Raw genomic sequence first — 10363 nt, forward strand, 5'->3', positions numbered from 1 at the left:
TAAGAGACGTATAGGGATGCGCCTTTGATACGCATGTGTATCGGAGAAAAACTAAGATACACATAGATACACTTAGAAACACTATAAATACCTCAATAAATCATAAAAATACATCCACAACACTAAATATAAGACCTCAATGAGGTGTATATACATTAAATTAATATATTTTAATGGTTAATGAAGAAATATATTATAACTAATTATAACTTCATTAAAAATCCTATGCTTAACTATAATTTATAAATTATATCTTAAGTTTTAATGTTTTATTAGATGGGAAAAACCCAACTCTCCTATCCAACCATAAAACATGCATTGATACAACTTCTATGTGAAAATATAATTAATAAATATTATTTACTATTCCAAAAATTATAAAAAACAAATAACATTATATAATATATTAAAAAATAGTTATTAAAGAAGAAATTTCAATTGCTTTGTGGTTACGATATATCATCCATATAATTATAATATATTCAATCATTGTGATCAAATAATAAAATATAATTAATTGTTTATTTATTTTTAATTCTAAAAATATAAAAATAAAAAAAAATAATTATTGAAGAAGAAATTTCAATTGGTTTATGAATATGATAGGTCATCCATAGAATTTATAATTATTCAATTTTTTGTGATCAAATGATAAAATATAATTAATTGTTATATATTTTTAATCCTAAAAATATAAAAATAAAAAAAATATATTAAAGAAGAAATTTCAATTGATCTATGGATATGATAGATAAATCCATAGATCTAAAACATATTTAGTCTTTATAAGTAGAGAAAAAATTATATTTTCAAATTTTTTGTTAATTTATATTTTCACCAAATATTTTCATGAAATTTCCATAAATCTACTAATAACACAAAAAAAATATGATATTGAATGTAAGAAATGTAGATCAACGTAAATTTAAACATCAAAGAAAAAAGGAAAACACAATATATTATTAAAAATTGAAAATTTTACCTATTTTTTGTCATATGTTTTCAAAATTTGAAAAATCTTAAAAAAATTAACAATTCACATATGTTTCTTGCAAACTTTTGCAAATCTAGCACTCTAGGAATGAATTTGGAGTTTTAGAGTCAGTTAGGGGTGAAAGAAGGCTTATTTCGGGGAAAAGAATCTTGCTTCCCCCTTTAATTTTTTTCCCGTATCTTTTTTTTGTCGATACACTACCGGTACGCCCTGATACACCTCCGATACGCCCCCGATATAGGTCCAATATGCATAAAAAATGACGAAACATTCAATTTTCATGCGTATCCCATATCTATTTTTAAAGATACGATACGATACGCCCCATATCGAGCGTATTGTATCGAATTTTTAATCCTTGCAAGAGACCAAGGCAAGTTATTTATGCTCATATATAAACCATATAGGGCTTCATGTGCCAACCAATTGGAAACTTGATTAGCCTCCCAACAAGCATGCTGATAGTGATAGCTAATACCACGATCCAGCAAAACGTTTATCCACAGGTTCTCTTCAATGACATTCTTCATCAGTGTTCAAGGTGGGTCCAACATCTTTCATAAACTTAATCACAATCTTCAACCACCAAGGTGAGCTCATCTTTGTAAACAGTCAATGACAAACTTGGAATCTTCTTCAATAATGATGAGGTTTTCTTTAAAATTGAGAACAAGATTACGAGCCTTCCAAAGCAGTCTAGGTTTTTGCCAATTGATAAAAACCCAATATTATAAGTTTATCTAATATATATTTACTATTAACAAAAAGGGTGTATGCATTCTCCTTGCACCAAGGAGGCATTTTTTTTTTTTTTTAGATTTTGAGGGGGAGGGGGGAAGAGGAATTTTTTTCAGATATATGTGAAAACCAAGGAAATTTTATTTTCTTGGGGTATCACTTTCCCATGTGGGTAAATAATTTTTTTCAATTGGGGTAAAATTGTCAAATACCAATTCTTGGATGGGATAAAAATTTCCTTTTCAATAATAAATTTTTATTTACCTTAAATATAAAACAACATGAATAAATAATTTACCGAAAAGTGAACAAGACCAATTGGTATCTACACATAACAAAGGTATGGAGTGTGCAAAATCATTCCAGCCCCTTGGTTTTATGGTCTCTGCACATGGGTATCACATGGAACTTATGAGATTGTCCTTCTTAATGTTATTATGTCCCCATATGAGATGTTTCTCGAGTGAGTGAAGTGACTCTAGATCACTTGCACACAAGAACTCTGCCCATGTATGCCCACAATACACTACTTCTGTGAATTGGAAACATCTCCCCCTGCATAATATCATGTAAAAAGATGAGATGTTCTCCATGTGTGATTGCGATGTTATGTGAATAAATGTGGGCAAAGTTTGTGTGAACAGAAAATCCGGACTCAAGTGAAATACCCCTATTATTTTCCCTCCCGTGTCCCTGGAACTCTACCCTCTACCCTCTATCATTTTTGAGGTTCTTTTTCGAGGTGATGGCGAGGATATACCAAAGACAGCTTCACATCGTCAAAGGTGTGTTGAAGGTTGTTCTCATGAACTGTCTTTTTTTTGGATATATTGCTTTATTTATTTGTAATTGTTAGCCCTAATCTATTTCTTTAGGGTTTATTGATAATTTGTCTTTTTGTTTTTATTTTTTTACCCGAGTGATGGAAAAGAGTGGGAATTAGGGACGTGATTCTTACATATCCATGGGGCCTAATTAATGTGGAAGCTGGTTATGCCGTCCAGATAATTTCTAGGCCTGCATAATAAAAATTTAGGCCCAAACCCGAAAATTTATAGGCTAGAGTGGGTTGGAAATGATCACCCATGTAGTTGGTTCAAATTTTTAAATGGGGTTATGCTCTCTTTCTTTTTGTCCAATAATTAATTCTTGGGATAGAGTGGGCAATTGTTATTTTTGGCCATTTATCTTGAGCCCAATTACATTGGATGATGATTTGTGGGCCTGACTGGGGCCTATCTCTTCAATAAGAGTCTACCAAAAAAAAATTGCTTGAATCTCTGTATACAGTTGTAAAAAAAAAATATCGCACTTATAGAGGATAGAGGTAGTAAGATTATTCAATTAATTAATGTTGAATTTTAATCTCATTAGATATTAAATTTAATGGGTTTGATTGGTCAATTATATGAGAAATTACATATGTATACTTGTTTTGAAAAATAGTTTTTCTCTTACAAAAACCAATTTTGAATTTGTCCCACATTGAAAAATTATAAATTTTGTTTTGAGTATTTTAATAGGAGCTGATTTACACTCTTTAGATAAAGAGATGAGAGTATGGTGACTTGCTATTGCGTAACGCATGTGCACGCATGTGTGCAATGCAATGAGGCGCTTTAGATGTGCATTTTGCTCACACCCGCGAAGTGCGGATTTTGTTTTGGTGCGATGCTGACTGTTGATGTGATCAACGGTCATGATTCGATCGGGTGTGATCAAGTGACCCCATTTCCCAATAATTAATAAACTTCTAGAAAATCAGATTTAAAAGCCACTGAGTTGTATCCCAATTCAATGATCCATCATTTAGATCACGTTCATTTCAAGCTTGAAGAAATGTCAGTTTGGGAAGAGTATAAATACAATTAGAATTCTTGTGTGAAAATCGAAACCAACCCGACTACTAATTCGGTAGTTCCTAGTTTGAGTAGTTTCCTACTTAACTATAATTAGTCTTCTACTAGAACTAGAAGGTCTATTAGGCAATTACAATTAGAATAGATAATCTATCATAGTGTCTAACTTTCTATAATTTTTTACACCAAATAGGCAACCCATTAGGCAATTACAATTAGAATTCAATTAGGTGCCATTTTGTATAGGAGCAAAATCGAAATCGACCCAATCCGACTCAAATCGACCAAGTCGGTTTGGCCTATCAGTGGGTTGGTTTCGGTTTCCACCTCAGGTAACCCAACCAGGTCGAATCGATTGGGAAAACCCCAATAAACCAACCCAACCCAACCCATGAACACCCCTAAATACAAATCTGTATAATCATATTTATACTGTGCATATTTATATTTGTAATTGGGAAAAAGACAAATAGAGTGCATTCTGATCCATGTAAATGCAAAATTAGTTTAATTTTTCATTGATAAATTAATTTTCTTGCTAAACCATTTTTAGTTGTAAGTTGTAACAGGTGCAAATGCAAATCCAGAGATTAAGCCTTTTTAATATTGATCAGTTGTGACCTGTGACCCTGAGTGTAAAAGATTTGAGTGCAAAAATTTGCATCCATTTTTTATGTAAATTTTGCTTTCATTTTTAAATGCAAACATGTATTTTTCTGTCACTACAAATGCATTCTTGCTAAACACTGTCAAAACAGCAGAGTGCATATATATAGAGTTATAAACTAATCCAGCATTTGCACTCTTCGCAAATCGAGCCTTAACTCTCCAATTTGACCCATAACATGTCTGGGTCTGGACTCTGGACGAAAACTGAGGCATCACGATTAGGGTATTTTGGTAATATCATCTTTTAATTATTGAAGAAGGTGCGAAATATCTATCTGAGAGAAAGAAGCTTTAGTCATCATTTGGAAGCTCGAGAATTGAGAGAGAGAGGGTGTGTGTTCGAGTTCAATGGTAAATTTCGCCCAACGGTTTCTAGGTCCAACTCTCTGGTTAGCCCCTTGCTCTTCTTCCCGTTCTCATAGTTTGGGAAGAACAAGGCTCAGAAATTTCCCCTGTGCCGTATCCTCAACATCGTCGTCATCGCCCATGGATCGGCAGAACAGACGGCAAGGGTTTATGGAGTACCCGCACCTCTCAGCCCCGCACAGAGATCTAATGATAGAGCTAGTGTCAACCATGGAAACCAGGCTTGGGTCGCAACTCCTGCCCGATCCCTTACCCCCAGACGTCCAGTGCTATCAGAACGCCGCCGGAACTTCTCAGGGTGCGCTTCACATTAGACCCGGTGACGACACCTCTTCCGTAAGTCTTCTGTTTTCTCGTTGCCTTTTCGTTTTCTGTTGTGTGACACGTATCATTTTGGATAATGTTGTAGATTATGTTATCTGATGTCAATGTATCTAAATTCTAAAATCGTTGGATTCGAATGTTTTAGGGTAACTTACAAAACACGCATGCGGTAACCAGGGGGTCATGACACTTTGGCCCCCGAATCTGTTTTGTGATCAAGGCCATGATTGGGAGTTTGGGAATTGATGTACACGTATCATTTTTTTTTTAATGTATCAATTTTGACCTGCTCCCAGGTGGTCCAGGTGGCCTTTGACTCAAATGATGATGGAGCTCTTTGGTGGTTAGTTGCCTAGTGGTGAGCTACTTGGTGGCGAACTCTTTGGTGGTGAGCTATTTGGTGATGAGTTTCTTGATGGTGAGTTACTTTAGTGACAAGCTCCCTAGTAGTGAGCCACCTTGATGAGTTGCTGAGTGCGCTGCCATAGTGGCGAGCTCCCTGGTGTAATACTGTCCTCTGCATGAGATGATCTGTTCCTCTTTGTAGACGGTGGGAGCCAAGGAACTTGCGAAAACTGAATCAGAGGACCTGAGGGTGCTTACTCGGCGGGGCCACTTCGATGGCTAAGTTAGCACTCTGATAGTAGAGAGCTTGAAGATGATATTAAAGAAATGAGAGAGAGCTAGAGAGCAGGGGTTACCTCCATTTTTCATCCCCTTCCCCTCTAGGGGGTCGGAGCTCTTATATAGCGGTGTTCTGACAGATCTGACGTAATTGCCTCTGATTCTCTGTCGTAGCCATTACTTGTCAGGGATGAGTTGGTGGGCGTAGGTAACCGTTGCAGGGTACGGCCCTACTAGACAGGGGACACTTGTCAGGGACTAGCAGACACGACGCCGTGTTGCCAGAGTCGTGGGAGTAGTCTCCAGATCTGGTAGGTACGGTTGTCAGGTAGGAAATCTTCCTGTGATACGCCGAGCTGCTCTGCAACGAGTTACCTTGCGCCGAGCTACTTTTCACCAAGCTGCCGATAATGTGCTGATGTGCTTCTACCCGAGGCAGGTCTTTGTGGCCTAATAGGAGACGAGCTGCCTGTAAGTGTCGAGCTATCTGTGGCGAGCTGCTTATGCCGAGCTGCCTATAAGTGCCGAGCTACCTATGGCGAGCTGCTTGTAGGTGGACAAGCTGCCTGTAGCTAGCTCGAGCTGTCTAATTGTCAAGAGGCAGCACTTAATTGGCATGAGGTGCCAGGTGTCATAATTTTACTAGAGGGCCAAATCCGTCCTCATCAGGAGTGTTTAAAAGTAAATGTTTATTTGGGTCATTAAACATTTATTGGTATTTGGGAAATAAGTATGAAATAAGTGTTTATTTTAAAAATAATGACTTATTTTTTAAGTCTAAGTTTTTAGTTTTTTTTTGTGTTTATACAATAAGTATTTATTCAATTTTTTTCTTTTAAAATTATCCCTAGTTGAATTTTATAAAAATATTTTTATAAAAGTGCTTTTATAAAAGTACTTTCTTAGAAGTGCTTTCACAAAGTACCTTAGTGCTTTTGTAAAAGTACTTTCATAAAAGTATTTTTAGAAAAGTAATTTAATAAAAGTACTTCCATAAGGGTATATTTTAAAAATTTGAAAAAAAAATGAAGGACAAAATAGTTACAAATGCTTATTTAAGTGCTTATTGGAGAAAAAAACTATCAAACTCTCAATATGAAATAAATGCTTATTTTTTAAAATAAGCACTTGAAAAAGTTAGGTGCCAAATGCAACTAAGTGTTTATTTGAAAAAGTTAGGTGCCAAATGCAACTAAATATAGATCCACTCTATATTTCTAGATTCCTACACTTTGCCCCTATCAATTAATAGGGTTAATGGTGAACTGGAACCTATCCTGTGGAGTGAGGTTTCATCGTTTCAGAGTCTATTAGTGGAATTTATTCTCTCTCCAAAAAAATAGAAAATATTCTTTAGAAACTTGATTTTAAATAATAATAACAATATGGTTCAAAATTTATAATTATAATTTAAATTTTGTAAATATTAACTTTTACATTTGTATTGTGTATATTCAAATATTAAATCAAAGAAAAATCAAATTGCTTAAGTCATTCAATGGTTAAGTGAGTGCTTGGATTCAAATCTTTATATCCGCAAAGTGTTTTTGAATTTATTTCAAAGCAAGTTTGGTTTCAAGATGAGTTCCACCAAGGCCATTTGTCTGGGATTGATTTCAAGAATTTTGAAACTATACCATACATAGTAATAGATTAGGTAAGGCTGATTCAAGGTCTCTTCAAGGCTGGTTTCATTTGGTTCTGGGTAGAATCTACCTATTTAATCACCCCTAATTCTATGAGTTAACAATGATGAGAATTATGAAAATACCTCCATTGTGAAGCATAGTATTTGTAGATCAAATGCTTGTTTAAGGTGTTGAACATGAACTACTTGTTCAGCAGCACTTCCATAAAGGCCGTGAGTCATCATCAACCTTTGTTGAGACTTGAGAGAAACATGTTATATAAAAACTAATTTAAAAGGGTAAAATGGTTTTAAAAAGGAAAAGTATGAACAGGCCCATTAGTTTGGGATTTTAAAAATGTATAAACCTGCACATGACAATCACATAACTACCAAAAAGTTGACCCAACTTACTAACCCAACAGGAAAAAAGCAGTTTCGGTCCCCTATCTAATGACCCAAAGTACAAGGAGGTCTCACCCAACCCAAAGAGGATTTGGGTTGGATCAGGTCAAACCGTTTAATTGGATGGTTAAACTTGTATTTTTGGTAAAAACCGTTGTATTGGTCCAAGACTAGCTGATCTCAATAGTTGAGCTATTGGTCTGTTTGATTTGTGGGTTAACCCTAACCTGAATATTTAGCATCAGGGTCTAGCCTTTGTTGTCTCAACTTAGTCTTCCATGTCAGTTTGTTCTCTCTTTTTCTGATATTGCTTGCCAATCTGCTTAGAGCTTTTTTTTAGTTAAAAAAATAAAAAAATCAAACATAGGGCTATTTAGACTCACCTAAAACTAATTAAGTTTCAATTTTATTAGAAAACTGAGTGCAATCACTCCACTAGAACATGGACATCTTTTAACACCAGCTCATAATCACACGCGTCTCTTCTAGTATCCTAAAAAGTAGAAACACGGTTTTAGGTTATGTGTTTGTAACTTTGTTTATATTTTAATTCCACCCAATTATGCTATAAAACTTGTGTTATTGCCATTTATTCGTATGGGGTTCTCTTAAACTTTTATTTTTAAAATATTGGTTCATTGGAGTTGAAGATCACATTGGGTTAAGGCCAGGATTGTGGTATATATACATTGGTTTGAGTTAGGGTTGAACTCAAGGCTCGGTTTGAGAAGAGTATAGATACAAATATGTACAGGGCAAATACATGTTTTAGAAATACAAAATACAAAACTTTGCACTGTACATATTTATATTTTGTATTTGTACTCTTCTCAAACTGAGTCCAAGCCCCAAGGTTCAAAACATTTACATACCAGTTTTCAAATCTATGGAAATGCAAAATACTGAGAATGAGGGCTGTTAAATTGATTTAGATGGAAATCAGGTTGGCGGGGATGGGGATGGAGATGGGAATGGGGATTTTTGTTAGCGGGGACGGGGATAGGGAGAGGCTTCCCATCCCCACACCCCGCCCGGTTGCCATTCCTATAGCTATGTTGCACATTTGCCCCCATAATGGCAGGCCAGGCGACCACGGATGCATTGGTTGTATGACATTAATTTTGAACATGTTTACCATGTAAACAGATTGAATTCATATTGGGAAGTTGGATATATTGTGAGCTGCCATCGGGAGGAGCCTTGAACATAACAACTCTCATGGCCTACCTCAACAAGTCGACTGACGCACCAAACTTCGTGCTGGAGTTCGTGCAGATGAGTCCCACATCGTTGGTCCTCATTCTTGACTTGCCTCCCCGGAGGGACCTACCCCTCTACCCGGATTATCTGGACACCTTCTACGTGGACACCAAGCTCGATGGCTGTAGGCAGGCGCTGCAGAAGCTACCGGAGGTCCAGCCTTACTTCTCGCCCGTGCTATACGTCCGCTGTGTCTGGTCTCCCACGGCCACTGTGGTTCATATACAATGTGAGCAGGGACAAGAGTCGGGCCAAGCTCGAATGGAAGAGATCGTGCGGGATCATGTCAGCCCCATTGCCAAGCAAGTTTTGAGAATCTGGTTGGACAAATGTGCATGTGGAGAAGGGAGAGAAGTGAAGGAATCGGAAAGGTCTGAGTTGGAAAAGAGGGACCGTGTGATTAGAACCAAGACAATTGAGATCGACCTGGTCTCGAATTTGCCCAGATTGTTTGGTCCCGATGTGGGAAGCCGGATCGTCAATGCTATACAAGAGTTTCTAAACAAATGATCTCCCTCCCTTGTACTTGCTGCGCTTATAGTATATATTCATTTCTGTTTGGCGACTTAATACAATCTGGGGGGTACCCTGTAATTTGGGGTAGTGAGTAGTGACACTTAAGGCCTCAACTTTCAACCGTAATATTTTAATATCTTGAACTTCGAGAAATATATACTCAAGTTCAGCTATTAACATTACGTCAGTTATCTTGAAGCATGCGATGTTATATGTGCCTCTCAAACATTTTAAAATCTGGAACGTACCCTATTCTTCAACCTCTCGTCCAAGTTCCAACCAAGCAATTGTAGTTGATTGAGCTTCCATTCTCTCTCTTTCTTCTTCTTAGAAAATTTGTTAACCATACGGAACATAGTGGCAATGCTTGTCTTATTTCTAGCATTAATTCCTGTGCTGTTGTTTCTCATTTGTCCCTTTGCTGCGTCGTACAATGTCCCCGGTGAAATGGTGTTGGTGGTGCCAGAAAACCCCGTATCTGGGTGATTGCAGGTCCTTCCTAGAAGATCATGTTCCTAACCCTTCTTTACCCAACAGAAATCCCGAAGATGGTGTTGCAAAATGTCTAGCCCAACCCAACCCTTTTTTTGGGGTAAATAAAAGATTTCATTCAACTGAAAAGGAATACCCAGACTGAAACCACAAAAACACAATAAAAACAGAAAAAAACAGACACAGAAAAAAGAACCTCTCTATGGAGGACGAAACGAAGAAGCATCTAAATCCACAGACAGAGCATCCTGAATTTCTAAAGGTGGAGTCCAATGCAAGGTATCTTGACCTGTCACTCCCAATCTGGCCAACAAATGGGCTGGCTGGCTTGTTAGCCTCTCTTTTAATACACTTAAATGAAATGGAGTTGCCGCACAATCTGTAAAAATCATCCAGAATGTGCCAAACATCTGGGTTCTGGGTGGCAGTCAAAAGACCAGCAACAAGGTTAGTGATTGCTGTCTTGGAATCACTTTTAAGTAGCAAAAA

The 10363-nt window shown here is 36.7% G+C and overlaps 1 protein-coding gene across 1 annotated transcript; it reads left to right on the plus strand.

The window, feature by feature from the left end:
* Positions 1-4348: 4348 nt before the first annotated feature.
* On the plus strand, positions 4349-9564 carry ACD2 (accelerated cell death 2 (ACD2)). Its single transcript, XM_088955399.1, has 2 exons — positions 4349-4962; positions 8753-9564. Exons 1-2 carry the CDS (start codon positions 4609-4611, stop codon positions 9374-9376), a joined length of 978 nt encoding a protein of 325 aa, XP_088811525.1. The 5' UTR covers positions 4349-4608; the 3' UTR covers positions 9377-9564.
* The last annotated feature ends 799 nt before the right edge of the window (positions 9565-10363 follow it).

The sequence above is a fragment of the Nelumbo lutea genome, chromosome 7 (genome assembly GCF_056320005.1).
Source record: "Nelumbo lutea isolate HS-2025 chromosome 7, American lotus-T2T, whole genome shotgun sequence".
Lineage (NCBI taxonomy): Eukaryota > Viridiplantae > Streptophyta > Magnoliopsida > Proteales > Nelumbonaceae > Nelumbo > Nelumbo lutea.

What these genes read in the sequence shown, in the direction of transcription:
- ACD2 (XM_088955399.1), top strand. Translation starts at nt 4,609, where the DNA reads ATGGTAAATTTCGCCCAACGGTTTCTAGGTCCAACTCTCTGGTTAGCC. An exon ending in CCGGTGACGACACCTCTTCC is followed by an intron (nt 4,963 to 8,752) that starts GTAAGTCTTCTG and finishes CCATGTAAACAG; the next exon opens with ATTGAATTCATATTGGGAAG.